This window comes from Cervus elaphus, chromosome 5, assembly GCF_910594005.1.
Source record: "Cervus elaphus chromosome 5, mCerEla1.1, whole genome shotgun sequence".
NCBI classification, from domain to species: domain Eukaryota; kingdom Metazoa; phylum Chordata; class Mammalia; order Artiodactyla; family Cervidae; genus Cervus; species Cervus elaphus.
Window position 1 is genome coordinate 121,057,108 of NC_057819.1, and position 27,865 is coordinate 121,084,972.

Below are 27,865 nucleotides of genomic sequence, written 5' to 3' on the forward strand. Positions count from 1 at the left end.
GGAATTGGATTAAAGTCTAGTTTTGCCCAAGGGAAAAAAACCCAGAAAAATAAAATTATTTATGATTTCAAAGACATCACAAATATAAATTAAGGAGACGTGCTAAGATCCCCTCTTTATGGTCTTCCCCTTACTCTATCCTACAGAACAGTTATTTTTATACTTCTGTAAACTCAGTGAGAGCAAGATCTCTTACTATCTTTGTACGTGCCCCGTGGCATTTAAGACATCTTACATTCTTTAAGCATTTGATAAATGTTTTTTGAATTTTAGAAAGTGCCTCTAATTTTAAGCAGATCATACACAAATCTAGCCACTTCTCATTAGGAGTTGAATTGATTCAGAGCACTGAACACCTCTGCTTACCTGCTAGCCTTGAATCCTTTCAATTTCTGTACAAAGAATGATTCAAGAACTTCTGCACACTGGTAAAAAGGGGAGTCACTTGGATTGTAGTAACGACAATTATCAAAAATTTTGGTCATATCTGCTACAAATTCCGTCAGCTTCTCATAATATCTTCTTTGTACTCTTTCTTCCATGGTGGCAAGGTCTTAAAAACACAAAATGTAAAAGATTTTCAAAACCTTAAGGTCATTTCAATGTGAATACTGCCTGCAGTTCTGACAAACAAGACTAGGATTGATAGATAAACACAATTTCAAAACTGAATCTCAATAATTATTTTAGAATTGAGAAAATAATTTTGAAGTTCATTCAAAAAATAAAAGTTCAAGAGTATCTAAGAAACATTTGAACAATAAAAGTAATGGGAGAAGATGTAATCTATGAGAATTAAAAAAATCATAAAACTGTGATAATGAAAAGTGTGGCACTGTCCAAGATGATACAAACATTAATGGAACTGAATTCAAAACAGGAACAGACCTGACTGTATTCAGCATATGAATTTCACATATGTTGAAGATGTCAATTCAAGTAAGCAGAGAAAGGGAGAATTCATTAATAAACTGGGTTGGGGCAACTGCCTATCTATATTTGAGGAAAAATTCTATCTCACACTATATGCCAAAGTAATTCTAGGTGGATTAAAATTTAAGGACAAAAATGAATGTAGTCAATCACTGAACCATGCATATAAAAGCAGTTAAAATGGCTAGTTTATGTTATACATATATTTTAATATGCACACATACACATCTTTCATAGTGCCAGTGTATGCAGGTAGGGGAAAAAGTATAAACAGGAACGACTATGAAAAAGGGCCCAGTCTGATAAAATTTCAAACAAGATTTGGGCACATCCATTTTGTGCAGGTTATGTAAGCTGCACAGGAAGAGTGAATGCTAACACAGTCCACCAGGACAGCACCATATTCAGACTTTTTTAAACTTCTAGGCAATCACTGACTGAGTGACTGTACCGAAGTATGTGAGTAGGGTTTGGACATTTTATGATTTCAAATTAATTTGATATTCCTTTAAAAAAAAGTACTAGGAGAATATATAGGGAAGTCTTTATATATCTGGGGTAGGGAAAAAGGCTGAAAATACAACTCTCAAAGTAGAATTCATAATGATTAATAGATTTGAATTAAAAAATGTTAAAAACTATCTATGACCAAAAATTACCATAAAACTTTAAATATTCTTAGAATATAATACCCCTTAAATAACACTGACAAGAGTATGAATATCTCAAGAACAAAATGGCAAACTATATAAATAGGAAGCTCACAGACAAAAAGTTCAAACAATAAGAACATAACTAGTTACTGAAGACAGGCAAAAACAGAGTTCTTCTTTCATCCAAATTTTAGCAGAAACTAAATTAAATGAAAAATTATAATATCAGACCAATAACACAGGCTACCTTTAAAGGAGGATGAGAGTGGTGGTAAATTTTACATTTTACTCCCTACATTTCCATAACATCTGTGTTTGCACCTCAAGCCTATCATTTTGAAATAAATATATGCAAAGAAAAAATCTTCTCAAAAGAGTCATAATGCTCAGTGTCTTCAGGGGTGCAGAGAAAAGGGTACAGATATATGCCATCAGTGGAAAATGGTTCAATCTGCCAAAGCCTAATTTGGAAATACTTATCAGAAGCCTGAAAAGTATACATAACCTCTGACAGAGAAATTCTGATTCTAGAAATTTTTACTAAGAAAACAAACAAGAACAGTGTAGATGCACAAAGATGTTTTACAGAAGTGTCATTTATAGTAACAAAAATTGTATATAACCCCCAAAAAAATCTATTTTGGGGGAAGTGATTAAATAAATTATCTTAACTTCATACAATCAAAAACAATCTGGATCTATACCACAGCTGATTTGACAAAGCTACTGACTGACAAGTTTACAAAATATGTTATAAAACATGATGATCCATATATATAACTCCATTTAAGAAAATAAAAGCTCCTGACCTTGTTGGCTCCTTCATACCCCTAGAAGAAACTATTCTCAAATTAGTCAATGTTTGTCCAGACATTTTCTATGCACCTTTAAACACATGTACATATACTGAGAAAACAACACTTGCTTACAGCTTAAAACCTAGCGATTACTCTGTTAACTTTCATATTTCTTTCAACAGTATATTTGGGAGACCTGTATTATCTTCATGTACATACCGACATAAAATGCTGTTTATCTGGCTGGCATTTAAAAAATAGGAAAACAGTCTAGCTCTTCAAGAAAAGAACTGTGGTTAAATAAGTTAAGGAATAATCAATTTACAGACTATATAAAGCCATTAAAATTGTTACTGAAGATTAATGAAGGTATACGAAGATTAATGACAGGAAGATGAATGCCAGACACATTTACTACATGATCTCAAACTCCCCCCCCTTTTTTAATATATATGATTTCAATTCACACACACACACACACACACGACATACCAAAATGTAAGAGCATTCAGGGAGGAAAAGGTTTAAAGTGCATGCATCTAAAAGGCTTAGCTACTCTTGGAATATTTTCATCAGCTAGAATCAATCTTTTGGCAGTTCTGGAAGCTTTTATGTATGTTCTAACTTCTATAACTTCTTTTGCAGATAAACTATTTTTAATATAATCATCACCTGTAGCTGTTCATCTTAATACAGTCACTTGCAGCTGTTCCTTATTACTATTTTCATTTTATGGGCAATGAAGCCGTATTTTCTTGGATTTCTACCTTTGCTCTCCTTTAGGAAAAGATGAGGAAGAGGGGACAGGAAAGATGAGAGGTTCAAAAAGACCTCAATCTATTCACGGATTTCACTCCTTACACAGCTACAGATTATTATGTTCATCCTTTGACTTGGCTACTCCTCTCCTGACAGTCATTTATTTCATTTTCAGTACTTTTGCAATTATAAACACTGCTGGGATGAACAACATGTGTGCACATATAAACCCTAAGGGATAAAGCTGGGTCCAAAGGTATATACCCTTGAACTATAACATGCACTCCCCATTTATCCGACCACTGACTATACCAGTTTAGACTCCCACCAGTCCTGCTCAACACAGCCTCATGATGTATCAGTTGCATGGATGAAAAACGAAATAGCTGCTTAGACTTCTGAGAAAACTTGAAGTTCTACTCAAGGACTTACCCATAGGTTCCTTAATAACACCATAATAATCTGGTGCGTCGTTAGGATCCACTGGTTCAAGGAAAGGCCAGGCCATCTTATGGGCCTATATTGATGAGAAAAAAGGCATCATTACTGTCAGGTAGAAATAAAAATTTCATCTAAGCTTCCCATCTGAGTTACTGCATCAGTCAGCCCTTATACTTGGACAGTCGGCTTTAAACTTGATGGATGAAATTATTTATACTTGGGACGATTTTTGCTCCAGTTACAAATGATCTCAGACAAACATGCTCTGTAATAATGGTGCTCAGAGGCCTGGGACCTTGCCCTGAGGGGGGATGGTGGAGCACTAGCTTAGAAGTCAAGGAATCTGTCCTCTGGTCCCTACATGATGACCTGCCAACTTAAGTGATGTTGCCACTGCAATCACATCTAGTAGACTGGAGCGGGAGGGGTTCCAGGTGGCGAATGGTTCCCTCTGCAGGCGAAGGATGTGGCAGAGGGATGAAGTTAAATAAGATGCAACCACATGATGAGACTACTGTTCTTGCTTCGGTTCTTTCAATGTTTCTGATTATGATGACAACAGGAGACAGTGTTGATCTAGCACTATGTCTGGAATACATCTCTAATACTTGCCAATCTTATAAGGCACCCCCATCTCCTTTTTATTTTTAATAAGGGAGGGAAGGCTTTGCCTCAAAGCCTTAGATAAGCATTTGTATCTCACTAGAATTTAATCAAATTGCTTTTCAATTGATGGTATTAACAGTAAGGTAGTTTTCTTTAAAAATAAAATGTAGGCTAAAAAAAAAATCAGCCATTTTAAACAGGAGCATTAGCTAAACAACAGCTGAGCTAACGTGTGGATCTGGTAAACCTTATGACAATGGCATGTGGAGGACTGAGTTCTGTGGAGCACTTCAGCTGGGAGTCGGCAAATAATGAGGTCCTTGAAGATTGGAAAGGTCAAAGCCCAGAAGTGTTTCCTAGGTCATACTGGTTGACTTCATCTTTAAATGCTGCACAGAGAGTAGCTTCTCACCTGTAAAGATCGCAGCACCCTCTTCAGACCCTCGTAATCTTTCTCTGTGAGCGGCGTGAGCACTGTCATGGCATCTTCTGTTGACTGGCACTGTGGACAGACATACTCGTCAATGAGCTCTGCCTCACTTTGCAAGATGCCAACGCAGCGCCCATGGTACCAATTCTGACACCGATCACAGCCAATATAAAATCTGCAAGATCCGAAATGGAAATGTGAGTTCAAAACAGATGGGATGACATGACTTATAATTTACTTAAAAAAAAAATAAGAAGAAAACATGCATCTGAAAATATTCTAACCCTGGGATATAAAATAGTTTTAGTATTATAATTATTTTAATACTTCTGAAGAATGACATTCCAATGTGTTAATTTAGTATTTCTGATGTTAAGAACAAGCATTAAAGGTTTAAGAACACTGTCAAAATTGGAGAACCAATAAGATAAAAAAAAAAAAGCAGAACATTTAATTGACTTTAAAGCTCAAAACAAAATAAAGACAAAAATCTTTCAACTAATACCGTATCAAATGGGAAGCTGGTACTGGCCACCCAACTGGGAGTTCAAAATCCTAAAAGCTAATAACAGAGTCTCAGAGCTTATACCTGAATTAGTGTTTTACTAACCTGCAGTAAAGCACCATTTCAAAACACTGATAAAAGTCCAAACAAGTCAGGCTATTTTAATCTCATTAATTTCTGCATTACATATTGAAGAATCAAGTCTACCATTAAACCACATTTTCCCCCAATGCATCTCAAACATTCACTATGAAGCAGCATAAAGTTTGAAGGGGAGGTAAAGAGGAAGAAGAGAAAAAAAAAAAAAATTGGAAAGGAATTTGTAATGTAAGTGTATCATATATGCAGAAAAGTATCTTGCTTTTTATTTTAAAATAAAATAAGTAACCAGTCAGAGCAATTTGGCTTCCTAAATTATTAAATATGATGCTCTTATCAGAACTCACTGTGACTCATCATAAGGTGTTCTGCAGATACAGTACAATTCCTCACTGTTGCCCTCTTGTGCCCGTTTACAATCATTACAGATGTACACATCCATTTTCTTAGCCTCCTTTTCTGTGATGCCAACACATTCTCCATGATACCAGTTAGTACAAAGATCACAGCCAATATAGAACCTAAAAGCATTCACAATGAAAATGACAATGTAGTTGTCATTTTGAGCTGCATGGTACGTAAATCTGTCTTCCCTGTCCTGATTCACTTTCTTACAGGGTAACTTTCTGCAATGAGTCAGCTAAACATCCTGAATCCAGCCATTCTAACCCTGACAAACTGCAGCATTTGACGCTGTATCAAGTGTGGAAACATAAAAGTCGCTCACATCCATTTCAACAAATATGCTGTTGAGTGAAATGCGGGTCTTTAAAAAAAACACACTGGGATTTGAAAAAAATAAACAACACACCGATGGTAATGTCTCCCTCTTAATGAATGTGTGTAAAACTGTCACAGGCACAAAAACCAAAGCCAAAGAATCAAAGACTTACATCTGTCAAACCTATGCCACAGAAGCCATTTCAAAGTCAGGGCTATTTCTTAGATAGGTTTGAAAATGTATCTCACGATTTAAATTTGAAAACAAAGCAAAGCGCAAACACCAAGTAGAAGTTACACTACAAGGAACATGCAGGAGGTCAGCCAGGGGCAGAAGATAAAATGGTCAAAATGTGACATGAAGAAGAAAATTAAAAAAGGTACATGTAGGAATTCTACCAAGTTTTCTAAATATATGTTGGAATTTAACTGCAATAGATCATGACATGGGCCAGCTTTTCAGTTAGCAGAATGTGTGTGACAATGTGGACAGCGGCCAGGTTAACTAGCTGGTGAGAAACTACTTCAGTTACAAACCAGGGATACACTGTGTGGAGAGTGATTAAGGACTGTTAATCTAAAACCAAGTTAATCTAAAAACAAGAGGGTCTACAAGATGGGGCCATATGAATGTGTCACTGTGGGTAACCACAGTTAATCAACCTCAAGGCCTTTCTTGTGTAAGATCCCAGATAGCATAGTGAAGACTATCTCTAGGACAAACACATAGTGTATCTTCAGTGCTGACGGGTGCTCTGGAGGAATGCCTGGTCAGAGTCACGGCAAGGATGAGCGTGAACTGCAGGGAATGAGACTGGCCTTGCTGATACCACTGGATCTACCCAATGTGTTTCTTGGCAGATTCACCTAGAGGAATCGAAACAGTCCTCAAGCTTCCAACTAACCTGCTTTTGAACATCAAGGAGTAAAAGACAGTTGTGTGGTGTATCGTATTACCAGCTTTTTTTGTGTGAATTACAACCCTCACGTGATTTTCACTGCCTCAGGTGGAGGCCCTGGGGTGTTTTTGTATGCTGCCTTCACCAGGTTGTGTACTGTGTGTTCTGGAAGTAAGCTCAGGACTTGAATTTCAGGTTTTAGTCTTTCTCACTAGATTCCCAAACCAGCCTAGTTTGGTATAAGAGATCACAGAATACTCCTTAAAAAACTTCCCAACTAGAACAGGGAACGAATGAACCTGGTATACTGAAATGTTAATAATGAAAAAAAGTAAAGAATATGAAATATCCACAAAATAATAATCTTAATACAATGAACATATGTACATGTGTGCTGTATTTTATACAATTTAAAAGTTGTGTGTGAAATGAATTTCTATGATCTGAATATTTTAAATAGGCCAAAGTGTCTTGTTATTTAAGGAAAATCCATAAGCAGAGATTTTTGTAAAGAAAGTAAATCATGTTGTTTTGTTCTGTAAATCATTTAGTATAATTTGCCTAAAGGAAGGCACATGTGTATTGAACCATGGGGAAAAACCAGTTAATAGGGTTCTACTTTTTATATTACATCTAATTTCTCATCAAGTAAGAATGAAAAGTGAAGATGCCTATACTGATCTGCGTTTAATTCAACACACAGCTAAATCTACCAACAAAAAGTTTTGATTTAGCACTTTCAAACAGATTATAATTTAAACAGCATCACTAAAGTAGTTCCACTGTTACAACTTAAATATCATTAAAGAGACAATTTTATTTTATAAATGGATTAGGCATCTACTTACAGTAGACATTAAGCATTCCTAATTCTAAATGATCACACTTTTTAGCATAATCAAACTTTTGGGCACGGTAAAATTAATACTGCTGTCAATTTTGGTTTTAAAAAGTTGGCCTGCACCTGTATGTTGAAAATGGAAGCTAAATACCTAGTTGAGTGATAAAAATGATAGAAAAAAAAGTGTAACTACATTTATGGATTAATGTCTCTAAAATCTTGTATATATAACCAAATACAAGTCACAACTATCAAAAACAGCTTCCAGTTGCCATGCTTATCAAATTTTTGAGTGTCGTACTTAAGGAATGAAAGAACTCCTTTTTGTATTTTTCTGACTTCTGTCCCCAGTAAGAAAGTGGGAACTTGGACAAAAATATTACAGTATTCTAATGCAAAAAGATAGAATTACTTGAAATTAAATGATAAAAATCCCAGACCACTCCAACTCAAAGCCCTTTCCACCAGTTGAGTCTAGATTGTCTCTAGGGTTGGATGTAATCACGGGGTTCTGAAGATTCCAGAAAGGATGATGTCAACTTTGGGTGGTGACAGTAACACACCTCTTTCTTCAGAGAGCATTACTGATTGATCTGGAATTGATCCAGAGAGAAAAGGAGACAGCAAAGGAGCAACAGAAAGCTTATTTTTGACAGAAAAGAATATGATGAAGGACAAACATGAATCATGAACACGTGGAAAAAAAAAAAAACAACGAATTTTTATTCTAGTGTTAAGGTTAAGAATTTCAGATGCAAGACCACAGATGAAATATCATTACCCTTATGTTTAACTATTTTCATTTACACTGCCACTGATAGCCTCATTTTCTTCAAAACTGGAAACTTAGCTACACTTTTAAGAGAATAAACTAGAGCTCAGAAAGATCTACTCACTTAGATTCATCGTAAGGCGTTTTACAGATACAATAAAGCTTTGTGTCCTTCTTAGTTTCCTTTGAGGTAGTAGAGATCATTTTCTTCTTCTTGGACTTGGAGTTGGAGTCTCTCTCCTCTTCCCGCTTCCTTTTCTGGGAAGCCACGGGCAGCGTGGGCGTGGCCGTGGCCAGGGGGCCCGGGTGCTGGGGGGGAGGCGGAGGCGGAGGCGAAGGCGGAGGGGCCGGAGGTGCAGGTGGGGCCGCGGGGCAGGTGGCAGCTACTGCTGCGGCCTGCACCATGTCTTTTTCCTTCTTAATTTTCAGGTCCCTCTTGAGCTCTTCCTGTTGTCAATTAAAGAAAATACCAGACTGTCAACCCATTTACATAACGTCCTGGCCAGAGGACCTTACTTTCCCTCTCTTGTCCAAGGAGTCCCCTAGTTCAGTCTAAGGCGAGGGAGTCTTGCTAACTCCATACAAGAGGGCTCTTACTTTACCTTAAACCCAAAAGACAGCTGGAAACAGAAAATGATTGTTATACAGCAACTAGAAAGGAGTTCTCTTCAAAGGAGGTTTGACAGAAAGATGAGCACGTGTATAAAAAGAACGGCCCCTCTGACACGCCAGGGTCCTGCCCTGGTCACTGCAGTCGTCGCTCAGGACGCGGTTTCAAGTGTCCACGCTCGCTGGCTGCTTTCTTTCAGCTGGTCTCCTTCTGTCCCTTAGAGTGAGACTGGACATACTGGACATGAACGGGATGTGACCCTCCAGACGTGGCCTGACCAGCAGGATATGAGACAGATGTGCCTTATTTACTGTGCTTCTATGTCTATAATTTAAGACTTGAAGGAGAGCTATCTTCTCAAATGAAATTTTGCATAAATTACAATCTTCACTTTTTCCCATGTGAAATATTTTATAGGCACACCTGTGGTACTAAGTGCTACAACTTCTTAGAAATGATGATTAAAGAGTTTCATTTTCCTAAATAACATGATGTGTTTATAACATAAAGAGATGGAGTTTAGGAAAATTAAGATTGTCAAGACAGTATAAAGGGTACACACTTTGACCACCCCTTCAAGAACATTCCTATGACAGCATTAATATATGAGAAGTCTCTGCTTTCTGCATAGTTTTTATGTAAATTTAAAACTGTTCTTAAAAATGAAGTCTATTTTGTTCAAAGAAGGCAATCATAAATGACATAAGAACAGGTAGATATAAAGGACCAACTGCATATCTTGACGATAAGAACAGCTTTATAACTAAAAATAATCTTTAAAATATACTAGTACACATCAATTTGAAAGTTGTTCTTCAATGGCAATCATCCTAGCAATAAATTCTATTAGTTAAAATAATGCTGAATATTTTAAGTACAATTTTTCTCCCTCATTAGACAAGCAATACACGGTCAGAAGCAACACCATAACTGTACTAGAGTATCTGCAGTAATAACAGCATCTTTAAATGGCAGCATCGTATGGGGAATGCAGAAAAATGTTCAGTACATGCTGTTTACAGTGTGATTCTGACTAAAATGTGTTTTATGTAAATACATATATTAAAAATAATATATGTAAGATATATCCTAAAGTTATTTTACAATGATAATCTTTGAGGGGGGATCACCACAGATTATTGGCTCTTTTATTTTTGTTTCCTTTGACAATGGTTGTGACACCTCAATATTCATCTAGTAGTGACTACCTTATTGAACTCGCTCTTAAAGTTTAGCAATTTTTCTTTGGGGTTTCAGTATAATCATACCATACACAATAACAAATTTTATCTTCTGTTTTGCTTTTTTTGGGTTTTTTTTTTGCTTAACATGTTAGCTAGAATTTCCAGAGATGCTGAGTAATGATGGTGATTCTGGGAATTACCGCCCGTTTCGGACTTCAGTGCAAAGATCTCTAATGTCTCAGAGTTACATGCAATGCTCATTAGTAGGATGACCAGTGTTTAATGTTTTTTACTTTCAAAATGTACAAGACATTTTTAGAGATGCTTTAGATAGCCTACTTCTTTTTTTAAAAACTGTTTAAATATATATGAGTAATGTCTTCTTTCATTTTTCAACAAATTCTCCAAGTATACAGAGGATTAGCCATGCCTGCAGGATCAGTTACAAGAAGAAATCTGGCCTTATTTCCACTTAATATTTCCTTTAACATTATTTCAGTTTCTCTGTCTACTCTTCTCATGAAACTTGGCAACTTTTGGCAAGACTATGTTGCAGACAATAAGAACTACAGCCAAGAGGATCCTCAAATGTTTTAATCAAAAGTCTAAACCTCTTCAAGTGGCTAGTTTAGAGATTACAATATACATGTATACATAAACATCGATCTTATTTTAAAAGACATATGTTCCACTGCTTACTACTTATTCTAGGAACAAAAATGTAAATTCTAGAAAACAAACTCAGATTTTAAGTTTAATCACAATTTCAAAGGGGAAAAAAAAGAGTAAAATCCGAGGCTGAACACTGGACCCAGGAGGGTAGAAAATACTTTCTTACCTGCACTTCAATTTGTAGATCTTTGTCTAGCAGTGCTCTCTTTTTCAGTATTTCAGCTTTGAGTTGCTCTTTGTGCTTGAAGAGCAGTGCAGAGAGCTTGCTGGCATTCTGTTTGCTACGTTTCTGTTCCACACTCTCTTCTCGCTTCCGTTTTTTTGCTGCCTGTTTTTCTTCTTTATCTATCTTATCCAAAATATACTTCATCACCTGGTTACAGACAATCATTCTAGAGAGAAATACACAACCTATGTAATGCTGGGCATTTTATTCCGAAAGGCTTAAGACATAATTTTTCTATGTCTCTATAGTTGATACAAACTTTCTGGAACTGGAGAGCTTCAAAGAGTGCTTCAAACCAGTCACAAGCATCTATTAGTACTGAGTGTTCTGATTTAATAAACTCCAATCAGGATAAAACACAAACTCAGAACTCCCGTGCGTGTGTGTGTGTGTGTTCGTTCATGTGCACACTTTAAGAGAAGAGACTGATGTACAGTGAGAGCCTGTGTAATGGGTTATAAACATTTCTCCCTACCTTTGATTCTCTTCTCTTTCAGCTGGAGTCATGGTCTTTTTCTGTTTTAAATGTTCTATTACAGCATTATGCTTCATCACCACCTTCAGGACAGAATAAAATCCAAAAATGCGTATTTTATAATGACTACAAGTTAGCACAGGGGTAACAACAGTAGAAATCTGAATGTGTGTATGTGTTTCCCAAAGAAACTAAGAATTTTATATCGTAGTACAAATAAAATCAGAGCTACAGTACGCCCCGGTGCCTACCGCGGACTGAGCTCTGCACCGAGGGGAGCACTCGACATTGCCTCGTTCTTTCATTGTGACAATGCTGAGTGGCAGGGACGTTTTTATAAATGAGATACTGAGATACAAGGAATTCACTAAGCTGTCTCAGAGTAAAGAATTAATACAGTTGTAATTTTAACCCAGCTATCATCCTCCATTGATCACATTTTGAATGTTATGTTCTCCTTCCCAGGCATTTAAGATCACCCCATTCCAGCCCATCCCCACCTTATACAGAAGTAAGGGCAAAGAGATTCATTATAATACTTCTTAGTTCATGGACCATATAGTACTGAAAGCTGGAAAATAATGCATTTTAAAATACCGCAGATGACATTAGTTTTATAACACTATTACATACATCTTCAAAATCCCTCTGCTGCTTAATGAGTGCTTCTAACAACAGTATTACAATCATCAAAGTTGCTAAGAGACTAGATCTTAAATTATTCCAATCACCAAAAAGAAATAAAATTATGTGACATGACAGAGGAGTTAATTATTGCCATGATGGCAATCATAAGATACAAATGTGTCAAATAAGTCATACACCTTAAATTTATACAATGCCACATGTCAAATATATTTTAATAGAAAAAAAAAGTGCTTCCTTTTTTTATATATATATTCATATACATGACCTAGTTTAATCATTACAATAGCCCTGCGTGGCTGGAAAGAGAGTTTTAAGGAGGATAAAGCTCAGGGAAGGTGAGTGAGCTTCACGGACTGAAAATCGGAGACCCAGGAACTGGGTTCTCAAGACATGGGAACACTTGAGATCCACACAAACTCCTGATAAGTGCGGAGTACTGCAAGCTGCAGATGCAAAGAAAGCTTTCTCCAGTAGTGTAGGATATTATTTATTATACATGAAACTATTTCAAGTAGAATAACTCTAATTCATCTAAATTGCCTTACTTCACTACGAGGCTACTGTACAAGGTTGCTTTTTATTTCTGCTTATGGAGTAATGGTACTTAAAACTTCTTTTTTTTAAAACAAAGCTATGACTTGGAAATACAAATGAGTTTAATGTGTCTGTAAGATTTGCTTAGTCTACATACAAACTGCTGCTGCTACTAAGTCTCTTCAGTCGTGTCCGACTCTGTGCGACCCCATAGACGGCAGCCCACCAGGCTCCCCCGTCCCTGGGATTCTCCAGGCAAGAACACTGGAGTGGGTTGCCATTTCCTCCTCCACACACAAACTAAGGAAGGACAATTACAAATACCTTCAAACAAATTGCCATGATGCCTCAAGTGGCTTCAAAACTTAGTCAAACCTTCAAGTTTCAAAGATACTTAAACTTCCTATGTCCATTCTTTCCATCTTGGTTCTCCCAAAATACGGGTAGTTTTCATCGGTAAGTCCTGGCTGTTTATACACAACAGAGTTCCAAACCAGAAATCACGTGTACGTTTTGGTCAATGCAGTGCTGCTTCTAACTTGAAGCAACAATGACTTCTGTGTCTCGTTTACGGAAAGCTAACACAACCAAACACTACGTCTAATGCACAGCACAATCATTCAAGCTACTGAACATGCTGCTTTTACTTAATAACTTTACCTGTTTCTGAATGATTTCACTTTGATTAGAAGCTTGGAGGGTGTGTTCCCGCTTAATTTCTATCTGTTGCTGCTTCTTCTTTTGCTGCTGATCCCTGAGTTGCTGAACCCTCTGCAACTGCTCTTGCACACTGGCTGCCTGCACTGTAACCACATTCTGAATGTGGTGAGTCTGCACAGGGCTGCTCTGCTGAATCTGAACGGGCAGCTGGAGCTTGATCTGCTGGGGCACACCCCCTTGCTGAGCCTGTATCTGAGCCACAACCTGTGACTGGATCTGGGAGAGAACCTGGACTTGTGGCGGCAGCTGCGGCACAGCCAGGACCTGGGGCGGAGGCTGCGGTGCTTGGAGCGGAGGGCGGGGCGGGGACGGAACAGTAACTTGACTTAACGCTTGTCCTGGTGAAAGAGTTTGAGTTGAAGACTGTACCTGGGGTTGTGACTGTGGCTGGCCCTGGGAAGGTGTCGGAAGAGATGTATGTGGCTGGATTGGAATCGGTTGGGAGGCTGTAGTCTGACCCTGGGCCTGCTGTCCGGGAGACACTTGGGATGGCGTCGATGGACGTACTCGAATCTGTGGTGGGCTCTGGACGCGAGCAGGAGACTGTCCTTGGACATTACTCTGAGGCGGACACTGTCCTGCAACCTGGGGTTTGGAGGACTGTGCTTGGGTGGGCTGTGCTTCAGGAGGGACATGGGAGGCCACAGTTGTTTGGGTCTGAACTTCAGGCTGAGTCTGAGTTTCAGGCTGAGCTGGGGCTGGGGGCTGGGTTTGGGGCTGGGGCTGGGCTGAAGGCTGAGCTGGAGGCTGAGCGGGCTGCGCAGGCTGAGGCTGGGCTTCTGGAGGACTCACGCTCGACGGAGCTGGAGGCAGGCTTTTGGCTGGCTGCACCTGTGTCGGGGACGATAATTTACTCTGTCTTTGTTCACTTGTACCTGTGAAAAAGCAAGAGCAAATATTTATGACTCTAGAACGTAAGACTGTGGTTTAAGAAGAATTTGAAGGGGATTTTCTTTATTTTTTGAAGGGGATTTTCTAAAGGTGAAAATTCTGCATTTCAGGACGGAGGACTGAAGCTTGGGAAATGCTCCATCTAGAAACACTTTGGTCGGGACTCGCCTAAATCGAGGAACCCTGGCCATGTTCACGGCTGCCCGCCACACATTTTGCTAAGTCTCCAGAGGGCTGGCTTCCAAAAGTAAAGCGCAGTCTGGACATCAGTCTGGTCTTGTGGCCCAGGCTAAGCAACCCATATCCCTCTCCTATGGCATGGGGTCCCTGAACGACAGCAGCTTGCAGGGGGAAGCTCTCAGGTTTTGGAGCTCTCAGCCCTAGCTTATGAGCTGGACAGACCCATCTGCCCTGCGAGCAAGTCCGTGATTCAATCAGCACCTACAGGTGTGGTACAGAGTAAGGGGCACAATCACCATGGTACTTTACTATTGTGCACCATCCCCTGCTTTCCTTCCTTAATTCTTAAAGGGGTGGAGGGGTGGTGACAGGGAGTCTGTCTGAGCAAGAGACCTGGTCGAGCTCTTGTGAGGCTGACCAGTCAGCTGTGGACGCTCGTCGGCTTGGGGCACATCCTCCCAAGGTGTGCCCCAGTCCTCCTGCCTCCTCTGTCACCCAGCAACTCGTGACACCAACGAGCAGCACCTCTGACGATCCCAGGTTCTACCTGCTGCTGTAGTGGAGACGGTGGTGGTGGTGCTGCTGGCGGCGGCGGCTGTGGTTGCCAGCGGGGTGAAGAGGAACCGCTGGACGGTACCGTTTGGCATCGCAGCCTGCATCAGCTGCTGTCCTGGGCCCGGAAGTATAGTCACCCCTTGAGGTATCAACTGCAACTGCCCAGTAGTCTGACCTTGTCCTTGAATGACTACTGTCAAACCTTGATTGCCACCCTACAGAAAAAAACACCTAACATGTAAAGAGTATACAAAAAGCATCAATCTGTAAGTATACTGTTTTTATGTTGAAAAGATCCTTTAAAATAATGAAACTATGTATTTCAATGTCTATGGAATAGTACCAAGATAAATACAGATAAGCTAAAAGAACAATATTTATTTTAAAAGACTGATGATTAGTGGAAAAAAACATGAATTAACAGTCCAGAGTTCCAGTCCGAGTTCTGCACATGGACAGCCAAGGAATCCGTCAATGTGTAACACAACTTACCTGGATCTAAATCTCCCAGTTAGAAATAAGAGCACTGAAATGACTAACTAAGGTCTCCACAAAATTCTGAGTTTAAATCACCTTATTTATATTCATATTATTTTGTAACTTTCAAAGCATCTTCATATATACTTTAGACATGCCTCATTTGATTCTCACAAGAGAGTTGTAACTTTGTGGAGTAGGGAGAGAAAATATTACTACACTCTTCCTACCAATTAGGAAACTCAAGTTAGAAAGTTCAAGTCCCTTGCCTACAATTAGAGAGCAAGTCCAAGGTGAGACACAGTGAGCAGCCCAGGTGTCCTAGTTTTAGTTTTTTCACTTTGTACCAAACGATCTATGGAGTGTGCGTATGCTGAAGCATAGAAAGCTTAGGGTTCTACACATGGAATGCAAACACCACATGAGGAAGGTCACTAATGTCTGAGTTGTCACCAAAATGGGGACCAGGATCTAAATGCTCCATATGTACTACCACTTCTGTCCAGGACTTATTAATCCTCAACCACCAGGAGCAAGAAGGAGAATTAGAAAGCAAGCCTAAAACCAATCCATCCCAAATCTCCAACAGTCAAAACTCATACTACAAAGTTCACTTATTCAGCTCCATGCACTTTTACTCATGAGCCCCTTATTCACTCTTACTTTTCTAAAATCCTTTTTGTGTGCACAGTCAAAACTACATAAATAAAACACAAAGTATAGTTTAAAGAATAATTATGAAGTGAAGATCTATAAATCCAGCATTCAGGTCATCATCGCCAGTATCCAAGCAGCTCTGCACGTGACCTGCTCTGATCTTAATCTCCTTCCTTTTGCCCTAGAGGGAAGCACTAATTTCACGGATACAGTACCTGCATTTCATCGTGTTGTGACCACTGAGGTGTGTACAGATCTCTATGGGGCCACAGGCTCATGACTTCAGGAGTACCATTTACAAAGAGTATGAAGCGCGCCCCTTGGTGCCCCCTTCAGGAAGGCAATGCAGCAGCCCCCTAACTCTCCACAATGTGGCTAGTTTTGCCTGTTTCTGAATCTTAGGCAAGTAGATCATAATGTAGGTCTGTTTGTTACTTGCTTCTTTATTTAGCTCAACAGTGTAGTTCTACATTGTGGGAGTTTGCTCATTTCAGTTGTTGTAGGAAGGCATCGTCACTTTACTGATCTAATCGATGGCTGCTGTATACATTCATGTCCATTATTCTGGCGCTCAGATGAACAGGAACTTTTCGAGAGAACGTACCTAGGAGGGCAACTACTGTGACCCGGGGCATGCTGTGTCTTCAACTTTGCTAGAAAGTACCGAGTTTTCCAAGGTGGCCAAACCAATTTACATTATTATCAGTTGTGTATCAGAGTTCATTCTACTCCATGTTTTTGCTATTTCTTGATTTTGTCTGACATTTTACTTTATACCAATCTCTTCATATATAGTTTTAATACACATTTCCCTCATTATTAACAAAGTTCAGCAGTTTTTTCGATTTGTGGACATTTAAGAGTTCCTCTATTCTCATCAAGGGTGTCTATTCTTATTTTCTACCAAGTTATCTGGATTTTTTCCGTCTTAACCTGTAGTAATAACTCTTCATTTCTGGAGAACAATCCTTGGCTGGCTATATGTATACCTTCCCCTCACTCTTTTCACTCTTTTATGTGTGATGGACTAAAGTTCTTACTTCTAATTTTGTTTAATTTATAAATCTTTTCCTTTATGATGAGTATTTTCTGTCTTTAAGAAAGCCTTTCCTACCTTCAGTACTTATCTTTCACAGTCTTATCTTTACTACAGTCTTATCTTTCACAGCCAGGACTTTAATCTTCCTGGAGCTGAGCTTATGAGTTGAGGTTGTGGTTCAAGTTCATGGTTTCCCATATATATTCAATTGTGCCAGGACCCTTTATTGAAAAGTCTGTCCTTTTAATGATTCACACTGCCATCCAGGTCATATATCAAGTGTCCGCATACACATATGGGTCCTCTTTTACTGTTCTGTACCGACTGGTCTACCTATCCTTGTGTCTGAACCTTACTGTATTAATTAGTGAAGGACTATAATTTAAAGTCTTGATATCAGGTTACTGCTGCTGCTGCTAAGTCGCTTCAGTCGTGTCCGATTCTGTGTGACCCCATAGACGGCAGCCCACGAGGCTCCCCCGTCCCTGGGATTCTCCAGGCAAGAACACTGGAATGGGTTGCCATTTCCTTCTCCAATGCATGAAAGTGAAAAGGGAAAGTGAAGTCGCTCAGTTGTGTCCGACTCTTAGCGACCCCACAGACTGCAGCCTACCAGGCTCCTCCGTCCACAGGATTTTCCAGGCAAGAATACTGGAGTGGGGTGCCATTGCCTTCTCCGATCAGGTTACTACATAGGGCAAATCCTCCTTTTCTTCAAAAGTATTACAGTTACTCTGGATCTTTTGAACTTCCATATAAATTTTTTAAAAATCAGCTTGTCAAGCTTTAAAACATCTCTCTCAGGATTTTGATGGCAACCACACTCACTCTATGGATTACTACTGAAGAACTGATAGAACTGATAGTAATACTGGGTGTTGCAGGAAACAGCCTAATGTACTCAAATTTTATTTTTCCCAAGCAAATTAGTTAACTAATAAAATACCTTGCTATTATAGCACACAATCTCAGGACTCTGGACAGTTGAGGGGTATCACATCCTGCCTTTAAAAAGTACTTTTCTAGATGGATGAAACTGGAGCCCATTATACACAGTGAAGTAAGCCAGAAAGATAAAGACCAATACAGAATACTAACACATATATATGGAATTTAGAAAGATGGTAATGATAACCCTATACGCAAAACAGAAAAAGAGACACAGATGTACAGAACAGACTTTTGGACTCTGTGGGAGAAGGTGAGGGAGGGATGTTTCAAGACAACAGCATCGAAACATGTATATTATCTAGGGTGAAACAGATCACCAGCCCAGGTTGGATGCATGAGACAAGTGCTCGGGCCTGGTGCACTGGGAAGACCCAAAGGGAGCGGGTAGAGAGGGAGGTGGGAGGGGGGATCAGGATGGGGAATACATGTAAATCCATGGCTGATTCATGTCAATGTATGACAAAAACCACTACAATACTGTAAGTAATTAGCCTCCAACTAATAAAAATAACCAAAAAAAAAAAAAAAGTACTTTTCTGGGAGGGAGGTGGGAGGGGGGTTCAGGATGGGGAACACATGTACACCCATGGCAGATTCAAGTCTATGTATGGCAAAACCAATACAATGTTGTAAAGTAAAATAAATAAATAAATTTTTTTTAAAAAGTACTTTTCTTTGACTCTAGGAAGTAGTCATTTCTTAAAACAAGTACATTTTTAAACCTCTGAAAATAAGCACATGTTTTAAAACTTACAGCAGATGTAAGTAAGATCACTCTAAAGTTAAAAGGGAAGTCACACTACTTACGTGGCCCTGTGTTAACTGAGTGAGCTGAGCCATGGTCAGTTTCACCTGTCCTTGCTGGGGACGAGGCGGCTGTGAGGTTGAAGGCTGCAGACTCGGGGTGGATGGTCCTGAAGTTAACCCCTTCTGTGCAGGTGTGGAGGAAACAGTACTAGGGGCAGAGATCGCAGTGGAAACAGGCTGCCCTCTGATGATCTGTGTCACCACCTGCTGAGGAGCACCTATGCAAATAGCAAAACATTAGAGTGTCTCTGTGCCCTGAGTGGTACTCTGAGTTGAGATTTATCTTTCAACACTTCGCAAGAATGTATTTTCTCAATTTTCAAAAAGACTTATGGGATGCCGACAGACAGATGCCTTTAGTCATATACCCACATCTGCAGGGCCCACCCACTTGTCAATGGGTCTGTTTTCACGCAGCTCACTGACAACCTCTCTCCCACTCCTGCCGTCTGTAGAAGAGTTAAAAACAAACAAACAAACAAACAATGTTCTTCCTGTGTTCTAAAGCCAAAATGGTAATACGGAAGATTGAAGAGAATATGTAAAAAATGCCATTAGGCAGTCTTTCCTTAGGAATACAAATTAAAAATAACAACACATAATTAACTAATGTAATTTTTAAACAAAACACATATAATCTGTAATATTCTGGGCCAATTATATTTATAAATGAGATTTTCTTACAGCTATCTGCCAAACAGTTTGGGAGAACCAAGAGGGCAAGGACCCCTATATCCTCAATATTAAAGTAATGTGCTTAACTAATGCTTTCATATTTACTGTTCAATAACTTATCTACAGAATGAATGAAGTCTTATTGAAATGGCTCTATCATCTTCTTTAAAAACTGTTTCTCATTTAACCTGATAAAACTGGAAAAAAAAATCAAACGGTAATTATTTGGTAGCTAGTTTTATACTTACAAAGTCTGAATTCATTAGTAAATAACATCATATTTCTGAAGTTTTATGTTCACATCCTGTTTGTCCTTTTGTGTCTACATATATATTTCTGTGTATACTTTTTAATGATTTGGTGGTTAATATTATGCATTATGTATAAAATTAAATCTAATTTGACCCTTAGAACACTTTCCCCTTTTCGTTTTTTGAATAACACCATGGTGAAATCCCTGCTTATAAATTTTTTTGTGCCTCTAATTATTTCCTTAGAATGAACTCCTCCCAAAGAGACTGTGTTCACAGTATGCACACAATACTAAATTGAATTTTAGAAAGGTTATACTCATTCATAGTCCCCCCACCACTGGATACTCATTTCATTGAACTTTTGCCAGCCCTGTCACTGAAGTAACATATTCCAGCAACCAGAAATAGTATGACAGCATCACAGTGCCTGCATTTCTTCAGTTGGGCTAGCTTCCTTTGGTAGCATGCTCCTGAATTCTGGTACCTTGTAAAATATGCTTTAAAAATTGGCAGGATAAGTTTTCTTTCTTTTCTCTTTCTTCTAAACTTTTCCTGGATATTGTCATCCATTGATTCATTAAGATGAATCGAAAAATAGTATAGTATATGTAGACAAGTGCCTGAATTTAAGAACTTCTGGACCCCAACACTATGTTCTTGTACTGAAGTTCAAAGAAAAGTTCATGAAAAGGTACTTCATCATCTTGTACTGATACAACGTCATCGTAAACACAGATGGATAAAAGGGTTGGTACTGACTGGTTTATGATGTAATTCAGATGATCCCCCATATGTACATGTTAAATTTATTTTTAGATCATTGAAATGCAAATTCAAAAATTTTAAAATACTTTTTACTCCATCTTGGGAATGTTTGACTTTGGGAAAGGTTAACGAGTGTGGTGGTAGGAATAGGGATATGCTGACCAGCACACACTCAGACTCAGACTCAGACACTCAGACACACACACACACACACACTGCACACATCCACACACACACACACACACTGCACACATCCACTCGGGAAAGGTTAACGAGTGTGGTGGTAGGAATAGGGATACGCTGACCAGCACACACTCAGACTCAGACAGACAGACAGACAGACAGACAGACAGACACACACACACACACACAGAGCACACATCCCCTCTCCCTCCATCTCTTTGACCACAGGGATACGCTGACCTGCACATACTCACACACAAACACACACACAGCACACATCCACTCTCCCTCCATCTCTCTGACCACAACTCCAAAGAATCTTCACTGGGCACCCCCAGCCCCACTGGCCACCATGCTTTTCATACAACACACCAGACACAGTCATATATATTCACATATGCAAGTCTATTATCACTTATCATCTATAAACTTTTCTTCTTCTTTACGTGAGTTTTATCTGCTCTTTATCTTTATCTGCCTGATAGCTATTTTTAAACACAAATAGTAAATTTCATCAATCGTCATTGTAGTATTAACTGAAATAATGAAGCATATTCTCTTCTCTGGGATAAATTTTGCTTAAGCCTTAGAGGATTGCTATTTCAAAAAAATACCAAGCCATGTTTTATACCAGAATTATGCTAAATCTGTAAAATGAATGGGAAAAAAAAAAATCAATCCCACCCCCTGCCCTTATGCCCTGAAACTATTTCTTATAAGAAAGAAAATTGTTTTCCAACCAATTCAGAGAATTTTACCTATAAACCATGAGGTCTAGAATTCTTTTTTGTAGGTAATAGTATGGCAACTTCCCAAATCTCTTTCCTTGATATGAGTCATTAAGACTTGAAATTTAGGGGACTTCCCTGGTGGTCCAGTGGCTTCCAATGCTTCCACCGCAGGAAGGCATGGGTTCGATCCCTGGTTAGGAGACTAAGATCCCACATACCATGTGGCATGGCCAAAACAATTTTTTAAAAAGACTAGGAATTTATAAACATAGTATATAATTATGCCTTGTTATTCAAAAAGATTTAGTTCATTCTATTTTTATGGCACTTTCTCATTCCTACTTTTAGTAAACCAGCATTTTGTTTCCTTTTGTCAAGATCAGACTTGCAAAAGAAAGAGTTTAATATTTGCCTTTTCTGCCTTATAATCATTATTACTTGTATTTATTTTACTTCCTCCTATTTTCATTAAGACTTGTTTTATATATTTTTCTAACTTCCGATTAAGATTTAATATGGGTTTTTGAGTCTGTTTTGTTCACCAACATGTTTCAATTGCCTAGAGTAGGTGCTCAAATATTTGTTGAATGAATGAATTTGCCTCTCAGTTCAACTTTGAAGCCTGGCTTAATTGCTATTTGATAATCTGTGATGATACATTTTCTTTAACATAAAAGTTACTTTTGAAAACATATGTTTTTAAATTCCAAGCAAATAAAAGTTATTAGTATAATACCTTAATATTAATTTCTAGATTCACTACAAAAAATGTAGCCTATACATATTCTACTTTTTGAAATTCATCAAGGTTTTACCTATGGCTCATTTTAAGACCATTTTCATAGGAACAGCTCAGAAGTATTTGCAACTAATGTGTATTCCTAAAGGTACAAAATTGATACAGTCTGGTTCTGGTCTATTATGCTTCTGCTAATCCTTCCTTGATTTCAAATAGTTTTTGCTTTATATACTTCAATGACATCTTATTTAAAGACACAACATTACATCTTCACTGCAATCTTTAGCTTTAAGCCAAAATAAATAAAATGACCCTCTGTGTCCTAGTTGTTGTTTTTTTTAATTTTGAATTTGACTTTGTTCAGTATTAATAGGATTATTGATGTCTTCTCTCTCCCCCTTCTTTTTTTTTTGTCCTTTATTTCATGTATCCTTAACTGTCTTTTTTTTTTAAAACCTTTTGTGGTAATCTGCTTCTAGGTACATTCTCATAAAGGTTTTTCCACTCAGTCTTTATTGGCTTCAACTTTTAATATTTGAGCTTTAACATTTACATTAAAAAGGGCAGGGATTGCCTTTGTAATTTTGTCTCATGCTTCCCATTTAAATGCTTCTTAGCCATTTCTTTGATTTTATCTGTCCTTTACCACACAGACTGATTTCTTTGCTCATTCTCTTTACGCCAATGATTTCAATGTATATATCCCATTAAATAGAGGTTTTAAGAACATTTTAAACAAGTATACTTGAATCTGCTTTTCTCTTACTGACAATGCCAGAAATGAAATAAAATCTATCAGGATATATCAGAAATTTAGTATGCTTTGAAATCTTAATTCATATTGGTATTCAGAAATATGTGGAGTGCCAAATACAGAATATTATAGATTTCCTACACTGGCTATTTAGATGTAAAATGATAACGCTGGGGTGGATGAATACCTGGCTGCACCATCACAGGTGTCCGAATAATTGCCTTTCCTAGAGTTGACTGCTGGAGTGGAGTTCTAATCACCGTCATACCAGGGCGGATCTGAGGCCCTGTGATGACCTACAAATGACACAAAGGACAAGGAATTAAATGTTTTTAAAAGACTAGAGCATGATGGACTCAGGAACAGAGATCTTTAAACATTCTATATTGATAAACATGTCTACAGAAATGACAGAGACTCTTGGACATTACATATTAAATTATATGAAACATCAGAATAAAGACAAAACTTTGAGGGGAGAAAATAGAATTTAAATCAGATCATACGACATTCCTCATCACTGACACCAAGAATAGCCTACAGACTAAAAGAAAAGAACAAGACCCAGGAAAGCTTGCTCTATAACCACCACAGTTGCTCATAGGAAAATGAGGAGTCCTATTTTTCCTGAGCGCCGATCCTTATCTGTAACCCAGAGAACACAGGAGCAAGATCAGAAGCCAAAAGCTCTTTCATACTTTAAAAGAAAGACTATGGAGCATATTACTTTCAGTGTTATGTTTAGAACATTCTCAAGTCTGCAAAACATTAAACCTTTTTCATAATACTAGTGTCAAAGAAATGATGTATCTAATATGCATTCGTATCAGTTGATAGCCTAGTTTCAGGGTTGTGGATAGTATTTTTCACTCTACTTCTTAGTTGTACTGAATGTTCTCCTGGGTGATCCAGTGTTCCCCACTGTTTTCAATTAAGAAACATTTTTGTAAAATCCTGGAAAAGCAATCTTTATGATTCATAAATGTACTAATGTGCTATTAACAAAATGTTAAAAATGGACAGTTCACTAGAAATATAACTAACAGATTTTTTAAAAAATCAATACTTTGTCACAGAGAAAGTAAAGGGCAAAGAACAATTAGGAGCTGGATTAATCCCGGAGGAGGCCATTCTAAAAACTCCAACCAATGTGGTTGTTAACATCAAATAAACCTGTAAAGGACTCTTACTTGGGAAGCAGTTGTGGTTCCTCCAGAGCCTGAGGTATTGGGCCTAATGGTGACTGTTGCTGTCCTGGGCTGGAATGAAGTAAAGGTTTGCTGACTTGTACCTGTACTCGATGGAATGATACCCAGGACTTTCTGCTGTACTTGAACAACGCCTTAAAAAAAAGACGAAGAAGTCATTAATAACTGCTTCTTTAATAACACCTCAGGTACTGCTCGGTTTCTGAGGAGAAACTAGGTGTGGCGGGGGGTTTTAGTGGGCTACATAAAATGTGAGATCCGAAGACTGAAATCAGTGAAAAGGAAATGAAAAGTAATGGCAACAGCATGATCTGGCAAATGTGAGTTGAAACTCTCCACATGTCCCTTACCTCCTTGTGTTGCCGGCACATTTACAGCGACAATCTTGCTGTTTGCAGGAAGTGGAAGTTTGGTAATTACTTTTCCTGCCATAGTGACTGGATTGCCTGTAATTTGGAACGTCTGACCTGTGCTGGCAATGGTTGTAGCAGATGTGGCAGCTGTGCTGGTGGCTAATGGGGTATAAGACATTCGATAAGCTTCAGATTTAAAATAACCAGCAACGCAGTGACTTCTAGGAAGGCACCAATGCATGAAATGTGGCTCATTTTTGTATTTTTAAGAAAAACATTCCACTCCACTCAAAGTAAGTGAACCATGTAAATGTTGAAAGTGAAATAATGTAAGAGAGGAGTTTTGCTAATGTAATATTAGGAACATTATCTGTAACAAACCTACTGTTACAGTTGGTTTGCTCAACGGGCTGCAGAAGAAAAAGAATTTTCTTAAGAAAAGTTTCATTTCAGTAGGTAAAGGACTGAAATTTCTTTTTCTTGAATGAAAGCAATCTTTTATTTAATCACAGGTGTGTACCTGAATTTGACTGGCCTTGCTTAACCCAGGTGGCAAATGTTTGATGAAAGTTCTTGTTCTGCTGGAATGTTACTGTAGCGGGAGATCCAACTTTAGTAGTTAGTACCATTTTAGTTCCAGTTGTAACCGAGCCACTTATGGGGGCCACCATGACTTTCTGTGCTGGAGAGATGGTACTAGTTGTACTGTTTGTTGGGGAAGTAGTAGAAGCTGCAATCACTGTAGGCTTCTGCTGTTCCAATCGTTTCTAGAAAAGTCAGGGAGAGAAATCATGAACAAAAATCATTTCAAATAAAAACACCGTTCTGTAAGAAGTCCAGTCACAATTCCTTCTTATCTAAGAAACTGCACCAAACTTCTAAAAATACTTTACTTCTAAAAATGTGCTCATATAAACTCACACCTGAATTTAATTTCTTGAGGAAGGCAATACTTTTATGACTCTAAATCACATATACTTTATTAAAAATAACTTTTCACAACAAAAATTTGAAATGATCATGTTTTTCCAGTCCGTGTAAAGGTCCAAGCTTTCAGACTGAAAACACAAGAGACATGGGTGATCTTACTAGATACAAGGATATCGTGCGACTCGGTGGTGGGGTTTAGAATAGACAGCAAATGATGGGCCTGTAAAAGGATTCAGTTTTTTTTTTTTTTAAGGATTCAGTTTTATCATGATGCTCATTTATCCAATAATAGAGAATGAGTCAATTTTTGTGGGGGCGGGGGAGCTTTTCCATGTGACACGCAGAATCTTAATTCCCTGACCAGGGATTGAACCCAAGTCCCCTGCAGTGGAAGAGTGGAGTTTTAAACACTGAGCCAGTAGGGAAGTCCCCAAGAACAGATCAGTATTTAAATATCACTATTCAAGTTGGCAAACCTGCAATCAAGCAAGCTGAAAATTATAAACAATTTTTCTAGACTTATATTTTTCAGTTCAAGTATTTTTACATAAAAATCCTTAAGGCTATTTTATACAGAATGGTATAATCTGATCTTTCAGACTATAGGGTTATCAAAGACAATGTTTCTTTTCCCATAGATTGCTGCCTTTTCCTGACAGCTTACTGACATGACGGCTTACGTTTACACATGTAAAAACCACAGATGGCATTGACTACAAACCTGGTGGGAGACCCTTCATTATCCTATTTAATGTTTGGATCTTTAAATTATGATTTAAAGATGAGGAAACTGAGATTCAGTTTGTAAAACTAGTCTAAGGTCACAAAGCTAGTACATGGTGGAGCTGAGTTGTGTACGAAGATCAAATTTCAATGCTGAAGCATTTCCTGCCTTCAAAAACGGCTCAGCAAAGACAGCACACCCAGTCTTTTTACTGTTACTTTTGTACATGTCCTGTATGCCTGAAAATAAAGTGAGGTATTTTGTATAAATTCTCATTTCTCAGAAGAAAAGCAGTTTAGTTTTGGATTCCTAGAAATCTCATCTGACTAAATTAGTTTTTTTTTTTTAAAAAAAAAAAAGGAGACCAAATAGATCCCCCTAAACGCATAGCTATTTTCTGGGTCTATGCCTTTAAATATTGAAAATGTAGACCTACGGGAAATACAGCCAATATTTCGTAATAACTGTAAATGAAGTATAACCTTTAAAATTGTATACAAAACTACAAGGGTAAGAGAAATCATAGATTTTATATGTCCACAGAATCTGCTGGGTTTGTACACATATTCAAAAAGGCAAGTCTGTCATTAAATTCTAGCTGTCATTAGTACCTAATTTCTGCATGAAAAAAAAAAAGTTAAGATCATCTTCACTGCTAAATTTGAAAAGTATATTAAAATGAAGACTGACCCGTTTCAAGAAAGATTCTGAATAAAGATTTTGAAGTCATGTATAAATTAACTATATCCTGCTCTGTTCAATTAAGCTATATCCAGGATGTATGTCCAGCACCTCAGAAACTGACACACATGGGAAAAACAGAGAAAGCAATGTTCCTGGGGGACTGAAATGGGTAATAAATCAAGTTCAGGTTCTGACTTTCAATTGCCAGAGAAAAGTTCGTTATCAAATTATAGAAATTGACTCCCTGCCCACCCCCCACCCCCCCAATCAAAGCAAAACCTTAGGTTGCATCACAGAGATCATAAAACACATCCATAAAATGAAAAACAAAACAACCAGCCAGTCTTTCCATAAGTGGTCAGACACAACAAAATTGAAGTGTTGTTATCTCAAACTTTGATCTAAGTAAAGATGACCTATAGTAAACCACTGTAAAAGATATATAAGAACCTGAAAAATGTTTTATAAAATATGAGGGACGAGGTAAAATGTGAGGAAATGAAGAATCTGATTTAATATTTAATTTTTAATTTAGTTTTGTGTCACCAAGCTAATGGTATCTATTTTATTTATATCCTGAAAATTTATATATTCAAGTTTGGCTAAAAGCTTTTATAGTATCTTCTTAACAATATGAAGCAGTAACTATCTTTTATGCAGGTCCCCAAGTTATCAGGCACAATTTGCTTTTTCATAGGCTACAGAGATTTTATAGCTCAAAATTTTGCAGGAAAAAATTATCCTTAGAAGCTACTCGTCAGGACTTTCCTAATGGTCCAGTGGT

General features: G+C 38.1%; 1 protein-coding gene across 14 annotated transcripts in view; it reads right to left on the minus strand.

Annotated features, from left to right (window-relative positions):
* BPTF (bromodomain PHD finger transcription factor) overlaps window positions 1–27,865 on the minus strand; it is a 137,697-nt gene that overhangs the window by 10,196 nt on the left and 99,636 nt on the right. For 6 of the 14 annotated variants that reach the window (XM_043905073.1, XM_043905070.1, XM_043905071.1 and 3 more), the window contains 14 exons: window positions 25,264–25,510; window positions 24,741–24,902; window positions 24,373–24,524; window positions 23,370–23,478; window positions 19,082–19,299; window positions 15,143–15,365; window positions 13,465–14,399; window positions 11,623–11,705; window positions 11,088–11,313; window positions 8,580–8,902; window positions 5,571–5,744; window positions 4,602–4,794; window positions 3,575–3,659; window positions 367–553 (listed from right to left, as the gene is read on the minus strand). In XM_043905073.1, the coding sequence (XP_043761008.1) occupies window positions 367–553; window positions 3,575–3,659; window positions 4,602–4,794; window positions 5,571–5,744; window positions 8,580–8,902; window positions 11,088–11,313; window positions 11,623–11,705; window positions 13,465–14,399; window positions 15,143–15,365; window positions 19,082–19,299; window positions 23,370–23,478; window positions 24,373–24,524; window positions 24,741–24,902; window positions 25,264–25,510 (3,317 nt within the window). The remainder of the gene's footprint in view (window positions 1–366; window positions 554–3,574; window positions 3,660–4,601; window positions 4,795–5,570; window positions 5,745–8,579; window positions 8,903–11,087; window positions 11,314–11,622; window positions 11,706–13,464; window positions 14,400–15,142; window positions 15,366–19,081; window positions 19,300–23,369; window positions 23,479–24,372; window positions 24,525–24,740; window positions 24,903–25,263; window positions 25,511–27,865) is intronic. The other 8 variants (XM_043905072.1, XM_043905068.1, XM_043905078.1 and 5 more) reach the window with 6 other exon arrangements.